This window comes from Apodemus sylvaticus, chromosome 7, assembly GCF_947179515.1.
Source record: "Apodemus sylvaticus chromosome 7, mApoSyl1.1, whole genome shotgun sequence".
In the NCBI taxonomy this organism is placed as follows: Eukaryota; Metazoa; Chordata; class Mammalia; order Rodentia; family Muridae; genus Apodemus; species Apodemus sylvaticus.
In genome coordinates, this window is record NC_067478.1 from 34,053,698 (window position 1) to 34,071,476 (window position 17,779).

Sequence of the window (17,779 nt, forward strand, 5' to 3'; positions counted from 1 at the left end):
GGTTGCATAAAGGTCCGTATTGTGTTAGGTATCATTTTAATTTTCTTTATGACTGCATAAAGGTCTGTATTGTGTTAGGTATCACATGTTCTTTATGCAGCCATTGCTGACTCCACATCCTAGCTATTGTGAATATCAGCAGCAATGAACTTGTAAGTACGAGTGTCTCTGTGGTAGGCAACAGTCACCTATTAGACTGTTCTTTATCTTTCTGACAAAAACACATGGGGGGGGGAGAATAATCAGATCAGATCTGGGGGGGGGCTCAGAGTGGGGCTCTGTTAGTTGGCCTCTCTCTTCTCTGGGTTACCCTGAGACACTTCCTGGGATCAAAGTTCTCTTTGGAGCTTAACTACTGGTCCAGAAAACTGATGTAGGAACTGGTATGACTTAAAACAAGCTCTGTTTGTCTTATTTGTGGGTCATAGAGAATCAAGACCCAGGGCTGGTGTCCAGAGCAGGACATTGGAAGTCTGTCTGAGATTGTCCCAGTAGACAGGCCATACCAGTGGTCATCTCATACACACCAGGGCTCACATTCACACAGTAAAAAGCAAAAACTTTCTCATGAAGAAAAGCCACCCGGTTCCCCTCCCTGCTTTGGTGAGAGTTCTGTGAAGAGTGACTGGAAGTGGTCTCATTCATTACAGAGCCCAGTGGCTAGCACAGGACCCAGCGTGCAACACACCCTCGTTAACTACAAAAATAAGTGAATTAAAAACTGATGAGAGCAACGGCAGCTGCCAAAGCCCCAACCACAGGAAGCTGTAGTAGTCACCGAGCCCAGCACATCTAAAGGCTCCGGTGATAGACACGCTGCTGGCAGGCTGGTCCCTCCTCAGAACGGGAGGCTGTGCCATCAAGGCTGAACCTCAGGATGAATGGCCCTTAAAACGGAAACATTGAAGCCTTTGAAAGTGGAGTGAGCAGTTGTAGGCTCTCCACTCCTAGCCTACTAGAATTACCCTGGCTGGCCTTCTCTTGGAGAGTGTCTGAAAACATCTCACTGGAACGTTCAGTGGAGAGACCTGCTTAGCTGATCTTTGACTGGCAGTCTAAAGGCTATGGTACACACACACACACACACACACACGTTTGGTATTTGCACAGAGGGTGGTGGTGATGGTTTTTTTCGGGGGCTGTTCTGTATTTAAAACTGACAGTGGGGGCCGAGATGGGTCACATGTGGACCTCCAGGTAAATATGAAGTTGCAAGTCGATGCTAGTACTGGTATAGAGCTCTGCTGCTGCCAGACAAGATGGGGTTGGTGGCTCTGGGTCTCTGAACATTCTGTACAGGGATGGAAGGCACTGGGCTACAGGCATTGGAGGGAGTTCTGTACACAGAACTGCCCCTGTACCCAGGGCTTCTAGCTTTATCACTGATACCTGCAGGTTCTTTGTCCTTTTCTGTTGGGATTCCATGTTTTGAGGGACTACAGCTTGGGGACAGCAGACCTGGATCACATGAACCCCCACCTCTCACTCTCCTTTGCCTCCTTAGGTGGGTTCTTGGCTCTCTGCTCACCATATCCTGGTACCAAGGATGCCACACAGGCTTCTGAGAAGGATGCCTGAGAACCTGTGCTCCCAGGAGTCAACAGCATCTCTCAGCATGGTATCTAAATGCAGGTTCACATTCAGATGTTCTGGGCTGGCCCAAAGCCTTGGTTAACAATGAATGGCTATGCCCTAGGAGGTATTTACAGGACTGGTGCCCACATAAGGAAGGCTTGATCCTATGTCATCAGGGGTACACCTTAGAAGTTTGTGACTTGCCATTTGACACTTGTGTATCTGGTGTAGGCAGAGAGAGCCCACAGTAGTGACCTATAGGCAATATTACACTTCCAGAGTCTGAAGTTGACCGTGGTGATGGCTCATGTGTCCTCGTGCTGTCTAATAGCTTGTTTTTAAGCAATCCCCCCATCCATACCATCTGGCTGGGTCATAGCAATGACTATGCATTATATAGAACAACCCAGAAGCAGAGAAGTGGGGGACACACTCCAGGTGGCACCTGGTAAGCGCAGAGGTGGGATCCCAACTGGTTCTGAACGCAGGACCACCCCGCTCTCCTCCCACCACCACATCCCAAGCGTGGAGGCTAGGGATGGAGCCTGTCCATTTGCCTCTGTCCTGCAGGAATCTGGAAATGGATCTGGCCTGGGTACTTACTTTGTTTTTCAGCCTTTCAATCTCAATCTCACCGTCTTCAAGCTGCTGGCGTAGCTGCTTAGCCACAGCCTTCTCTGTCTCCACCACCTGCAGCAGGTGCAGGTACTTCTGCATGAGCGACTCATACTCTGTGGCAAGTATCTTGTAGCTGCGAACAGAGATGCATAACAGCTGAGATGCTGCCCCCTGTCTCTGGGCCCACACCCCACTGCACACCAACTTCTGGTGCTTTATTAGCCTGGCTTTCTTTGTTATACTCTTTTTTTCTGTCTCTCTGTGCCCCTGTCTGTCTGTCTCTCTGTCACGCGTGCGCGTGCGCGCGCGCACACACACACACGCACACGCACACACACACACACACACACAAGCACACACACACACACACACACACACAAGCACAGCACATACACACACACTCCTGGAACTTTAGGTAGATTTGCATTTTGAAACATTACCCCCTACCCTCTCCTAACTCCACCCTTCTTAGCCTACTTCTGGGATTCAGCTGAAATGCCACCTCCTGGAAGCCTTACTGGACTCCAGGGATCTTTTTTTGGCATCTGAGCTTCTAGTACCATGTGATGGCAGGTGGATATATTGTACACCCAAAAAGTATTTAGTGGACACTTGTTGCATGCAAGGGTGACTGCAGATGCGTGCATCAGGCCTTGTGGGATATACAGAAGACAGGTAGGCACTCACATGTCACTGTTTGTTTGGGTGATGCCTGAAGGCACAGCACAAGACACAGAAAAGTCAAATGGTGAGTTGTGGGGCTCTTTGTGTATGCCACTGAGGAGGCAGGGCAGCAACAAAGACTTGTGGTCAAGATTTCTAGTAGGTCTTAGGTGATACAACCCCAAGTTGGAGCTGAGGCTTCTGACTCCAAACCTAGTTCCTTGGGTACATACTTACTGTAGGGCAGCCCTGGGTAGGAGGCTTGTGTCAGCAGTAATTGATAATGAGGTGAGGTGGTTAAGTGGCACCAAATCAGAGAGAGTCCCAAAGGTCAGGCAAAAAAGGGAGAAGGTGTCTTGGAAAGTAGGTAAATTAATATGTGGTACACAGAAGGTCAGAGTGGTAGAGGAGGAGTGGAGGTAAGGAGAGGCTTTCCTAAGGTCATCACACCCCCGCAGAGAGACCTCTAAGTTCTAGGTGTCTCCTTGACTCTCCATGATACGACCAAGGCTATTGGAGAGCCTCGTAGCTGTGTAAGAATCTGATTCCAGAAGAAGAGATGCATCCCTGGAAGACAGGGAGGCTTGGACTGTAACATCTCACAGGGAGGTGTCTATCCGGATGGGTCAAGGCCAGGGAAAATGCCTTGGAAGAGAAAGGTCCAAGTTCTCAGGGATAATGAGGTCTGGGTCTGTATCCCCCATTATTCCTCAAATTGTTTCTCTTCCTTCAACCCACCATCACCTCAGGGCCTGTCTCCTGTTTGCCTTTCTTTACTCACACCTGCCCATTCCTATATGTCCCTCTCCTCACCCAGCAAGGGCCCATCTTTATCACTATGTCTCCTTTCTTAGTGGTAGCGAGGGGCTCCCCTTCCCATCCTAGGAATGGCAAGGGCCAAGATATCTCATATGCCCATCAAACCTCTCTGTAGGGTCTCTTTCTTTCAGAGGAAACTGCCTCTGCTCCATTATGCATCCATTCCACCATCCAGAAAAGGCCCAAGTCCCAGTCCTTTAGAACAAACCAAGATGTCTCTTGCCCTCCCTAACCCTACTCTGACTCTCAAAGGGATTGGATTGAGGTAACTAGGATCTTGGGGAAGCACACACCCTAGTGTGTTTCTGAGGGTGCTTCCAGAGATGATCAATGAAGGGCTGGGAGGACTTGCTTTAACTGTGGGTGGTGCCATCCCATTGGCTGGTGGTCCAGAAGGAACCACAGGGGAAAAATAATAACGAAGCCTACTACCTAGGATAGGCTCTGCTTTGTGGCTGCCATGAAGCGAGTGGCTTCCTTCTGCCACAGGCTCACAGCATGGCGGCCCACCCTACCACAGTCCCAGACACAACAGAGCCCAAAGGATGGAGGGATACAGCTGCAGAAACCATGGCCACAATAAACCTTTCCTTCTCCTTAGAAGATCAACGGACACTTTTTATTCCCGAAGCTTCTTTCATAGCCACGCAGCTGCATGGACCCCACACAGCTGACTAGTAAGGTCAAGCTGGGGAGGGAGGTCTTTGTCTCAGCCTCAGGAGCCTGCTGCCTGAGCCCACAAAGTCTTCGTGACCCTCAAGGTTTGAGGTGAGACTTTCAGGACATCATGATGGAAGTGACCTTGTAATAATGAAAGGCTGTGCCAAGGTGTTGAAGGGGACTGGGCAGAGGGCCCTGTCTTCTGAGGGTGCCAGAAGATGCCTTCTTGGGAGGAGGCTGGCAGAAGCCATATTCTGAGAGTGGGAAGATGTGGTAGGAAAGGCTTGCTTCTTCAGGCTCAGGACAGCTGTGTCAGGGAAGGGATCTGGGGATCCAGGGAGGAGACCGAGATCCAGAGAACTGATCTCTGTCCTTAGCACAACCCTTTCTTAAGTATCAATTTCATAACACCATTAGATTAAAGTGGTGATCTGCGTGCTTTGCTTGTGAAAATGAGGACAGACGGAAAGGTCTTTCCATCTTCCTAGGATACTTAATTGTTTTTACTTGCAAGCGAAATTCAATTGAGAGCAAGGAGTCTGTCTTCACACCACCCTGCCTCACTGCTCAGGGGTACAAAGCCCAGCTTCTCCATTAGTCTAGTCTTACTCTATGCAGACACCTCAAGCTCCAGGCAGGAGCGCCATCTGCAGGTGATCTCTTGCATTGCTCGTTACCCTCCATTTCCTCTTCCCCTGGCCTCCTCTCTTTTCTCCTTTTCTCTCTAATTTCCCCCTCCCCTCTTTCTCATCCCCATTTTTCTTTCCTCTTCTCTATTCTCCTCCCTCCCCCTTCTACCTCTCTTTTCTTCCCCTGCCCTGTCTCTCCCTTTTCTTTTATCCCTATTTTAATAGGAGATATTATGCTTTGAATGTGAAGTCCCATGTGTCAGAAAACAAGCACTGATGAAGTTGGGGCCAAGAACAGCAGGGTTGCTACAGGGGTGCTTAGCACTGGACTGGTGAGATAGCTAAGTCAGTAACGTGTTTGCCATAAAAGCACAAGGAACTTAGTTTAATCTCTAGAATCCAAATAAAAGAATAAACTAAAATAAAACAGACCATGATGGTGTGTGCTTGTAATCCCAGCTCTGGGGGAGAAGAGATAGGCAGATCTAACCTAACCTATTCTGAGAGCTCTTGTCCTGTGAATGATCTGGACACACACACACACACACACACACACACACACACACGAATTGGCCAGACTCTACCCACTACTGACTCAAGGATATTTGAAAGACCTTGCTTCCAGAAGTCCCCCACCCATGGAAGTCCTTCTCTATATCCAGCCATTAAATATTCAGAGGCACCTGCAGCTGTAAGCCAAGCAGATGTGGCTGCTGTTGGAGCCAGTGGTAGAATTTGGTGTTAGCCGTAGGATACTGGTTTTGGAGGTATCCCGAATATAAGAGTTGTGAATCACAGGGGGTTCCACCCAGATGTCAAATAAGGCCTGGGAAACTAGGCAGTCTGGGAAGGTCAGGGTCCTGAGAGCGTGAAGCAGGGAGACTTAAGAATGGAGTGTTTGGAGCCCTCGGGAGGTTAGAGATGCCAAGAATGCGGGACACCTGACAGGAAGGGTTTCAGGAGCCAACGGGGGCTTCTGAGAGGCCATGGCTAGGTAATAAGATAGTGAACTTCCAAGATGGCAGACTTCTTCCTCACCACCCCCACACCCCAGACAAAACACCTGACAGCTTAAAAGACTTTATTGGCTTTTTTTTTTTCCATCAGTAGGACTCCGTGCTGATGGACTGGCTCAAGGAGTCCATGGCTGCAGCAGGACAGGCTTACCTAACAACTGTGGGTCCATCACCCAGCCTTTCTTTCTTCACATGAATCAACTCTATGTTAGGGAAGGGAGACCCTTCAAAGACTATAACATACCCCATGGCTCGAGGAGGACCTGTGCTTCAGGAACCTAGCCCCCATTATGCTTTGCAGAGGGCCTTTTCTCTGTGTGCCTGGTGTATTTGTATGTTCCCTCGCCTACGATAAAAGCTGTTCTTGACTGTCTATAATATATACACCATCTACTCCCCAGTAAATCCACTTTCTCTAATCAGACCAAACCTTCTACAGTTTCTATTACTGCAGCAGTCTATCCAATGATGAATTCATCAAGGGTCAGCCCAATGATTAGGAGAAACATGGGAGAAAGTCCCTGTTGCTACCTGTTCTGTTGCAGATTTTTCCCCCCTGTTTTTTAATTCGTGAACTGACAAAGGAAATGAACCTTGTCAAGACTCCTAGAGGGTACAAATATGTGCTATGGCTAGAAAAGACTGCAGGGGTGGTATTTTTGAAGCCTGTTGCTGCTCATACCCTGCCCCAGATACTGGGCATGCTCATGACATGACCCGGATGCCTAGACATGGAGCTGTATGCTATAATGTTTGTCTGGCTGGGTGATGGGTGCATTGCTCCTTTCTATGTCTCCATTCCTATTTTTGGGAAGGGGGAGGTCCCATCCCTGTGTGTTAGAAGTACACAACTTCTTTTTATGTTGTAGGTGATCACACTAATGCTGCCTTGAGTCAATGAAGAGTTTGGATTTAGGCTTCTGAGTGATTCTTGGACTCTTAAGACCGTAGGAGGCCTTTGGAGGCAGAGCAAATACATTTTATACTGTGAGATGGCCATGGGCTTTTGGGGGCCAAGGGAGGAATATTATACTTTAGTTTGGAGTGTTTCTCATGAGCTGATGGTTAGAGGCTTGGTAGCCAGCAGACGTGCTTTTGGGAGCAATCATGAGGGGTCTGACCTAATCAGTGGACTGACCTTTGATGAATTCAAAGGACTATTGGGAGGTAGTAGAAACTGGGGAATGTCTCATTGGAGGAAGTGTGTAGTTGGGGAACTTTCTGTGAAGAACACATCTTTCTCTCTGCTTCTTGCTTCTATGGGGGTACGGTTTCCCTCTACCGTACCCTTCTGATAAGATGTTTCTATCCTAATGTGAGCCTAAATTTCATGAAGTCAGCCAACTGTGGTCTGAAACCATGAGCCAAAGTAGGTCTTAGTGTCTTTAAGCTGATTATTTCAGTTATTTGCTAACAACAATGAAAAAACCAACATGACTTTCTCTCCCTTCCTGCCCTCTCTATCCACTCCTACCCCAGTCCTTCCATTCTCTACTCCTTCCTCTTCTGGAAACCTTCCAGTGCGGACTCAGTAAGCCTCACCTGTTGTGTGCATTGTCTGTCTCTATGAACTCATAGACCTTCAGAGCTAGAAGGAAACTCAGGTTCATGAAAGGCTGACTGCATGATTTGCTTAATGAAGACACTGAAGTCCAGGGAGAGAAGAAGTGTGTAACAGTTGGACAGTGTCAAAGCTGGAGGTGGAATTGGCTCTAGGGCTGGAGAGTGCATTTCAGCCTCTCTGACCCCTGGCCTGGTCTATAGCTCTCACTAAAATGTTGAATATGAACCACACTGGCTGCTTTAGCTTATAAACAACTATGCACATACACTACAGAGGCATCCCATAATATTAGACTATGAAACAGTGTGAGAGAACATCGTGTCTCTACATGGTATTAATACACCACAGTGCTTATTTTTGTACACAGAATGTTTCTATTAAGTATATGTAAATAAAAACTAAATTGGGAATATGTAAAAATATTCAACACTCAATATGGCTGTGGCAGAGAGCCAGTTGTTGCTGCTACTGCTACACACACACACACACACACACACACACACACACACACAACATTGTAGAATGATCTCCCAAGTTGACAGCCCTGTGTAGAAGGAAAGGGTGGGGAGGGTCATTGGATCCTCACCTGAGATTCTGGCCCCTCCTCCTGGGTATTTTTACATGTGGCTCTGGGATGTAGGAAGGTGTTAGAGTGTATTGTCTGGGGAACACTAACAGAAGGCGGCTTCATCTATATGGATATAGGGAAGTCATAATCCCTGCTGAATGGAGACTTTCCAGTGTGGGTGCTTTACAGTCCTGCCAGCAATCCCTCACCACTGTGTCCACATTCTCTAGTTTCCCTGGGTGAACCTTGTAGGACTGGGAGATTTTGCTTGGTACTTTACAAAGACAGGGCGGACATTATTTACTTCTCCCCCAGGGAAATCATTCTTGGCACACATGCACAACCATGCAAGTACATGCGTGTTCATTCTCTCTCTCCTCCTTCTCCACCTCCCTCTCAGGTTCAGGTTGCATAAAGCCCATAGTTCAGTTACCTGACCTTGATTTTAGTCTCACAAGGTGCCAGGCAGAAACTTCAGTTGAGCCTGGACTTCTGATTCATAGAACCACAAAATATTTTAAGCTGACAAGTTTGTGGTGATTCTTTATGCAGCAACAGAAACGCCAGACATTCTATTATTCATCATTCATTTTTTTAAAATGTGAAGTTCAATACGCACATTGTAGAAAGCACAGATACTAATGTCACAATGTTGGGGAAGACAAGTGTAAGAAATAGCTTAGCAGTCTGGGACTCTGCTTGGCTTGGGATATACCTACACCTCTCTTTTAACAATGCACCTGATAGCCTGGAATTCCTACTTCCATATCACACACACACACACACACACACACACACACACACACTACTTTCTAGGGAACTTACCTGTCAACCTGGTAGCATCCTAGGACCTCTATCTGCCCTGGTCTATGTGCACAACCCACTCTAAAGAACGCAGTGTTCCCTTTCTCAGAGGCACTGAAGCACCCCCACTTCAGTCCTCCTTCTTGAGCTTCCTGTGGTCTGTGAATTGTAACTTGTTTATTTTGAGCTTTTGGACTAACAACCACTTATCAATGAGTGCATACCATCTGTGTTCTTTTGTGATTGGGATACCTCACTCAGGATGACACTTTCTAGTTCCATCCATTTGCCTAAGAATTTGATGAATTCATTGTTTTTAATAGCTGAATAGTACTCTACTGTGTAGATATGCCACAATTTCTGTATCCATTCTTCTGGTAAAGGATATCTGGTTTCTTTCCAGTTTCTGGCTATTATAAATAAGGTGACTATGAACATAATGGAGTATGTGTCCTTATTACATGTAGGATCATCTTCGGGGTAATTCCAGGGACTAATCTGAAACCCATTTCATGAAAATGTCTATGGAAGGATATAGAGAAATTGAGAAGGAATTCTTAGAACATGCATGGTATGCACTCACTGATAAGTTGATATTAGCCCAGAAGCTTGGAATACCCAAGACTCAATCTACAGACCACATGAAGCTCAAGAAGAAGGAAAACCAAAGTGTGGATACTTCGGTCCTTCTCAGAAGGGGGAACAACAGAGACTGAAGGAAAGGTCAAGCAGAGGCTGTTCCACCATACACAGTTACATATACAGTCTATTGAGGAGAGAACCCAGCCACTGTTGAGGATGCCAACAAGTGCTTGCTGACAGGAACCTGATATAGCTGTCTCTTGAGAGGCTCTGCAGTGCCTAATAAATACAGAGGTGGATGCTCTCAGCCAATCATTGGACTGAGCACAGTGTCCCCAATGGAGGACATAGAGAAAGAACCCAAGGAACTGAAGGAGTTTGCAGTCCCATAGGAGGAACAATATGAATCAACCAGTTTTCGCAGAGCTCCCAGGGACTAAACCACCAACCAAAGAGGACACATGGAGGGACCCATCGTTTCCGCTGCCTATGTAGCAGAGGATGGCCCTGTGGGACACCAATGAGAGGAGAGGCCCTTGGTTCTGTGAAGGCTCATTGCTCCAGTGTAAGGGAATGCCAGGACAGGGAAGTGGGAGTGGGTGGGTTGGTGAACAGGGGAAGGGGGGTGGGATGGGGGGTTTTGGGGGGGAATGAGGAAATGGGATAACATTTGAAATGCAAATAAAGAAAATACCTAATTTTAAAAAAAGAAATTTTAAATAAAAATTTAAATAAAAAAAAAAAAGAACGCAATGTTGTTCCTCTTTTCCTTAACAACCATCAAACTTAGACTATTCAATCACACTCTAGTTATTTTCTGCTGTGGAGTAGGAAGGTTAATCTGGCTTGAACTAGTTTTGGGTGCATTTGCAATAAGGCAAGCTGTGTCTTTAAACTGAAAAAAATTGTTTGGTAGAAACTTATATTTGCCACTTTATGACCACACATAATTGGACATGCATATGATTAAAATCAGATAAACTATGGAAAAGGACACATGTAGAAAAGAGGTTCTATAGCTTAATATACCAATCAAGAAAAAAACCTTCACCCCCCCCCCAACAACATCAACAACAAAATCGCCTTTTATTTGAAGCCCTTATAAGGAAGTGCCAAACAGCAACTGGGCCTTGAGTTCTCTCACTCTTGGGGCCTCTTGTCACTCTTGACAGAATATCTGACCTAGTCTATTGCTTTGCTACATTTACAATTTTATGTGAGCTATTATTTTAGTTCTTCAAATAAGATACTAAGAATCTGGACATAACAGGTACCAAACTCCAGTAATAATTTAAGCAATTATGATAAAAAGCATAAACCCTTAATTGAGGCAAAGATAACTTCTAGTACCCAGGAAGCTTGCTCTTCTCACTCTACCCCACTGCAGAAGCAGCCGCTGCTCTGGTTTCTACCACTCTGGTTAGTTTCGCCTGATCTAGAAATTCATATAACTGAAATCATATAGCATACTTTTTTGTATGCTATATTATTTTTATTCAGCATATTGCTTTTGAAATTCATCCATCTTGTGTATAACTTTAGTTGATTCATGATTATTTCCAAGTAGCATTCCATTTTGTGGATGCACAAGAGGTTTGCTTATACATGAGCTTGGTTATAGACATCATGACTTTTGGTTGTATATTAAGCTGTTAAGAACATTTACATAGGAGACTTTTGTGGTCATTCTTCATTCTTCTGGATAGGTACCAAGGAATGAAACTACTAGATGATAGAGCACTATAGATACATATTATTACTGTGATAGGCCTGACCATGTTTTTGTTTGGAGGAATGTGGATTTGGGGACTTTGAATTAAGAAAGCAGTGGAGACAGCACAGTGGAGTGCAGCAGACAACTGGCAGTGGTGTGGGTGGTAGCGGCAGCGGCGGCAGCGGCGGCAGCAGCAGCTCGTCCAGCGGAAGGGCCACCACCAGTGGAACCAAGGTGACAGGGTCCAGGCAGGCCCTGCACCCGCTACCACTGGCCACCGCTGGTCAGCCGGGCTGTAAGCAGTGGCGGAATTACAGCGCTTTTCACCACACTAAAGCCACATCAGAACTCTGCCTCCCACCAGCCAGTTACAAGAGACTCTCCTCCATCTTGGCTCCTGGACACCAGAGAGATCTGACAGCCCCAGGTATGCAGACATAGCCCAAGGCTAACATCGCGGGGATCTAAGCCCAGCAGCGTTGGGTGGGCCATCTGTGTGCCAACCCAGCCAGGAGGTCGTTTGCCCGGCAGACTGCCCAGCACTTGTAGGGGTGCGAGGCACCATCTTGGCTACCTGACAGAACCAGTTAGCAGACATAGCCGAGGTGGACATTGCTCGGGCCTAAGCCTGTCAGGCCTTTGCCTGGACTCGGGGCCTGAGCAGCTAGACAGTGTGTGCACCAACCCGGTTGGGGGATTGGCACTCAGAAAAGGTTCCCGCAGCATCCACCATCAACACTCCGTGAAGGAGCAAACGGGCATCACCTGGTTCACAGAGTCAACCTGGGGCAAGGCACACTAGGGCTCCAAGGGCACCCAAGAGGAGGGCAGCACATTAGCAGTCTGTGCCAGGGGAAACCCAGCCATCCAGTGTTGCGAAAATAGCCATACAGCCTCATAGGAGGCTCAAAACCAGCCAGTGACAACAAGACCAACTAACGCCAGAGATAACAAGATGGCAAAAGGCAAACGTAGGAACGCCACTAACAGAAATCTAGGCAATATGGCAGCGTCTGAACCCAACTCTCCAACAACAGCAGGTCCCAGATACCCCAACACATCAGAAAAACAAGATTTGGATTTAAAATCACTGGTCATGATTCTGCTAGACGAACACAAAGAGGACATAAATGAATCTCTTAAAGAAATACAGGGGAACATGAATAAATTAGAAACCCATATAATGGAAACACAAAAATCACTTAAAGAAATTCAGGAGAATAAGGCTCAAGAGATAGAAGCCAATAAAGAAGAAACACAAAAGAACTTAAAGAGATGCAGGAGAAAGTGAGTCAAATGGCAGACGTCATAAAAGAGGAAACAAAAAAATCTCTTAAAGAATTAAAGAAAAACTCAAACAAACAAATGAAAGAACTGAGCAAAACCATCCTGGATCTAAAACGAGAAGTAGAAACAACTAAGAAATCACAAAGGGAGACAACTTTGGAGATAGAAAACCTTGGGAAGAAATCAGGGGCCATAGATGCAAATATCAACAATAGAATACAAGAGATGGAAAAAAGAATCTCAGATGCCGAAGATACCATAGAAACCATTGACTCAACAGTCAAAGAAAATGCAAAATGCAAAATGCATGTGACCCAGAACATCCAGGAAATCCAGGACACAATGAGAAGATGAAACCTAAGGATTATAGGTATAGATGAAAGTGAAGATTTATAACTGAAAGGGCCAGCAAATATCTTCAACAAAATTATGGAAGAAAACTTCCCTAACCTAAAGAGAGAGATGCCCATGAATATACAAGAAGCCTACAGAACTCCAAACAGACTGGACCAGAGCAGAAACACATCCCTTCACATAATAATCAAAACCCCAAATGTACTAAACAAAGAAAAAATATTGAAGGCAGTAAGAGAAAATGGCCAAGTAACATATAAAGGAAGACCTGTCAGAACTACACCAGACTTCTCACCAGAGACCATGAAAGCTAGAAGATCCTGGGCAGATCTCGGACAGACTCTAAGAGAACACAAATGTCAGCCAAGACTACTATACCCAGCAAAACTCTCAATCACCATAGATGAAGAAACCAAGATATTTCATGACAAAACCAAATTTACACAATATCTTTCCACAAACCCAGCCCTACAAGGAATAACAGGAGGAAGACTCCAATACAAGGAGGGAAACTACACCCTGGAAAAAGCAAGATAGTAACCTTCTTTCATCAAACCCAAAAGAAGATAACCACTCAAATATAAAAATAACATAAAAAAATGACAGGAAGTAATAATCACTATTCCTTAATATCTCTTAACATCAATGGACTCAATTCCCCAATAAAAAGACATGACTAACAGACTAACTGGATAAGGAAACAGGACCCTACATACAGGAAACACACCTCAGAGTCAAAGACAAAAACTAACTTAGAGTAAATGGCTGGAAGACAATTTTACAAGCCAATGGTCTCAGGAAACAAGCCGGAGTAGCCATTCTAATATCAGATAAAATTGACTTTCAACCTAAAGTCATCAAAAGAGACACAGAAGGACACTTCTTGCTGGTCAAAGGAAAAATCCACCAAGAAGAATTCTTAACTCTGAACATCTATGCACCAAATGCAAGGGCACCCTCATTCGTAAAAGAAACTTTACTAAAGCTCAAAGCACACATTGCACCTAACACAATAATTGTGGGTGACTTCATCCCTCCACTCTCCTCAATGGACCGATCAGGAAAACAGAAACTAAACAGGGAGACAGTGAAACTAATTCAAGCTTTGGACCAATTGGATTTAACTGATATTTATAGAACATTTCAACCTAAAGCAAAAGAATATACTTTTTTCTCAGCACCTCATGGTACCTTCTCCAAAATTGACCATATAATTGATCACAAGACAGACCTCAACAAATATAAGAAGATCGAACTAATCCCATGCCTCCTATCAGATCACTATGGAATAAGAGTAGTCTTCAATAGCAACAAAAACAATAGAAAGCCCACATACATATGGAGGCCGAACAATACTCTACTCAATGACACCTTGGCCAAAGAAGAACTAAAGAATGAAATCAGAGACTTTTTAGAATTTAATGAAAATGAAGGCACAACATACCCAAATCTTTGGGACACAATGAAAGCAGTGCTAAGGGGAAAAATTATAGCCCTGAGTGCCTCCAAAAAGAAACGGGAGGGAGTATACACTAGCAGCTTAATGGCACATGTGAAAGCTCTGGAACAAAAAGAAGCTAATTCACCCAGGAGGTGAAGAAGACAGGAAATCATCAAACTCAGGGCTGAAATCAATCAAGTGGAAACAAAGAAAACCATACAAAGAATCAACAAATCCAGGAACTGGTTCTTTGAGAAAATCAACAAGATAGATAAACCCTTAGCCAGACTGACCAAAGGGCACAGAGACAGTATCCAAATTAACAAACTTAGAAATGAAAAGGAGGTATAGCAACAGAAACTGAGGAAATTCAAAAAATCATCAGATCCTACTACAAAAGCCTATACTCAACACAACTGGAGAATCTGGAGGAAATGGACATTTTCTTAGACAGATACCAATTACGCTGATACCAAAACCACACAAAGATGCAACAAAGAAAGAGAACTTCAGGCCAATTTCTCTTATGAATATTGATGCAAAAATACTTAATAAAATTCTTGCCAACCGAATCCAAGAACACATCAAAATGATCATCCACCATGATCAAGTAGGCTTCTTCCCAGGGATGCAGGGATGGTTCAATATAAGAAAATCCATCAATGCTATCCACTACATAAACAAACTCAAAGAAAAAAACCATATGATCATCTCATTAGATGCAGAAAAAGCATTTGACAAAATCCAGCATCCTTTCATGCTAAAAGTATTGGAAAGAACAGGAATTCAAGGCCCATACGTAAACATCATTAAAGCAATATACAGCAAACCAGTAGCCAACATCAAACTAAATGGAGAGAAACTTGAAGCAATCCCACTAAAATCAGGGACTAGACAAGGCTGTCCTCTCTCTCCATATCTTTTCAATATAGTACTTGATGCCCCAAATGCAAGGGCACCCTCATTCATAAAAGAAACTCTATTAAAGCTCAAAGCACACATTGCATCTAACACAATAATTGTGGGTGACTTCAACACTGCACTTTCCTCAATGGACCGATCAGGAAAACAGAAACTAAACAGGGACACAATGAAACTAATTGAAGCTTTGGATTAACAGATATATAGAACATTCTATCATAAAGCAAAAGAATATACCTTTTTCTTAGCACCTCATGGTATCTTCTCCAAAATCGACCATATAATTGGTCACAAGACAGGCCTCAACAAATATAAGAAGATCGAACTAATCCCATGCCTCCTATCAGATCACTATGAAGTAAAAGTGGTCTTCAATAGCAACAAAAACAACAGAAAACCCACATACACGTGGAAACTGAACAATATTCTACTCAATGATACCTTGGTCAAGGAAGAAATAACGAAAGAAATTAAAGACTTTTTAAAACATAATGAAAATGAAGACACCTCCCTCCTTTTTCTCTGTCCTTATATTCTCTTCCAATGCTAGATCAATCCTTTCCAGGATCAGGACCCTCTCCATACTTCTTCATGGGAGTCATTTGTTATGCAATTTGTGCCTTGGGTATTCAGGGCTTCTGGGCTAATTAATATCCACTTATCAGAGATAGCATTCCATGTGTATTCTTTTGTGATTGGGTTACCTCACTTAGGATGATATTTTCCATATCAAATCATTTGCCTAAAAATTTTGTGAATTCATTGTTTCTAATTGCTGAGTAGTATTCCATTGTGTAAATATACCACATTTTCTGTATCCATTTGTCCTTTGAAGGTCATCTGGGTTCTTTCCAGCTTCTGGCTATTATAAATAAGGCTGCTATGAACATAATGGAGCATGTGTCTTTATTGCATGCCAGGGAATACTTTGGGTATATGCCTGGGAGAGGTATAGCAGGGTCCTCTGGAAGTCTCATGTCCAGTTTTCTGAGGATCCTCCAGACTGATTTCCAAAGTGGTTGTACCATCTTACAGCCCCACCAGCAGTGGAGGAGTGTTCCTCTTCTCCACATCCTCACCAACACCTGCTGTCTCCTGAGTTTTTGACCTTAGCCATTCTGACTGGTGTAAGGTGAAATCTCAGGGTTGTTTTGATCTGCATTTCCCTAATGACTAATGATGTTGAGCACTTCTTAAGGTGCCTCTCGGCCATCCGAATTTCTTCAGGTGAAAATTCTTTGTTTAGATCTGTACCCCATTTTTTAATAGGATTATTTGGTTCCCTGGGGTCTAACTTCTTGAGTTCTATGTATATATTAGATATTAGCCCTCTATCAGATGTGGGGTTGGTGAATATCCTTTCCCAATTTGATGGTTGCTGTTTTGTCCTTTTAACAGTGTCCTTTGCCTTACAGAAACTTTGTAATTTTATGAGGTCCCATTTGTCAATTCTTGATCTTAGAGCATAAACTATTGGTGATCTGTTCAGGAACTTTTTCCCCTGTGCCCATGTCCTCAAGGGTCTTCCCTAGTTTCTTTTCTATTAGTTTCAGTGTATCTGGTTTTACATGGAGGTCCTTGATCCACTTGGAGTGAAGTTTAGTACATGGAGATAAGAATGGATCAATTTGCATTCTTTTGCATGCTGACCTTGAATTGATCCAGCACCATTTGTTGAAAAGGCTATCTTTGACAGCGGTGAGCCACTGCGGCAGCAGTAACAGCCGCAGCGGCTGGTCGAGAGGAAGGGCCATCAGCAGTAGAACCAAGCTGACAGGGTCCAGGCAGACCCTGTGCCCACGACCACTGGCCATCGCTGGCCAGCCGGGCTGCAAGCAACAGAGGATTTACAGCGCCTTTCACCACACAGAAGCCACATCAGAACTCTGCCTCCTGCCAGTCAGTTACGAGGCCTCCATATTGGTTCTTGGACGCCAGAGAAATCAGACAGACTGAGGTACGCAAATACAACCCGAGACCAACATCTCGGGGGTCTAAGCCCAACGGGAGTTGGCCTGCACCCAGGCACTGAGCTGGCGGGGGGGGGGGGGGGGGAGGGGGGCACCGGGGTGCAAATCCGGCCAGGAGGTTGTTTGCCTGGGCCAGTGCGCAGGCCGCCGCCACCATTTTGCCTATGGGAAGCCAGAGAGTCCTAGCAGGCAAAACCAAACCGGCTAACAGGCATAGCCCGAGGCGGACATAGCAGGGGTCTCAGACCGTCAGGCCCTGGACTGCCCCCAGGCCCTGGGCTGCTCGGTGGGCCATCTGTGTGCCGACCCGACCTTTCTATTTGGATGTTATAGGGGATTACAGTTAAGAAATTGCATGATTCTCAAAAGAGACTCTGAACCTTGGACTTTTAAACATTGTTGAAACCTTGATGTACTATGGGAACTTTTAAGTTGGACTAAATGTGTTTTGCATTATGTTATGGCTACAAGCCTCAGGGAACCAGGGAGTGAAATGTGGTGGTTTGAATAGGTTTGGCTCCCATAGATTCATGTGTTTGAATGCTTGGTGCATAGGGAATGGCACCATGAGGAAGTGTGGCCTTGTTAGAGGAA

The 17,779-nt window shown here is 45.0% G+C and overlaps 1 protein-coding gene across 3 annotated transcripts in view; it reads right to left on the minus strand.

The window, feature by feature from the left end:
* Positions 1 to 17,779, minus strand: part of Rasgrf1 (Ras protein specific guanine nucleotide releasing factor 1) — a 104,746-nt gene that overhangs the window by 72,031 nt on the left and 14,936 nt on the right. For 2 of the 3 annotated variants that reach the window (XM_052189294.1, XM_052189293.1), the window contains exon 3: positions 2,179 to 2,326. In XM_052189294.1, coding sequence (XP_052045254.1) covers positions 2,179 to 2,326 — 148 coding nt within the window. Of the gene's footprint in view, positions 1 to 1,440; positions 1,443 to 2,174; positions 2,327 to 17,779 lie in introns of all 3 variants that reach the window. The other variant, XM_052189295.1, reaches the window with a different exon arrangement.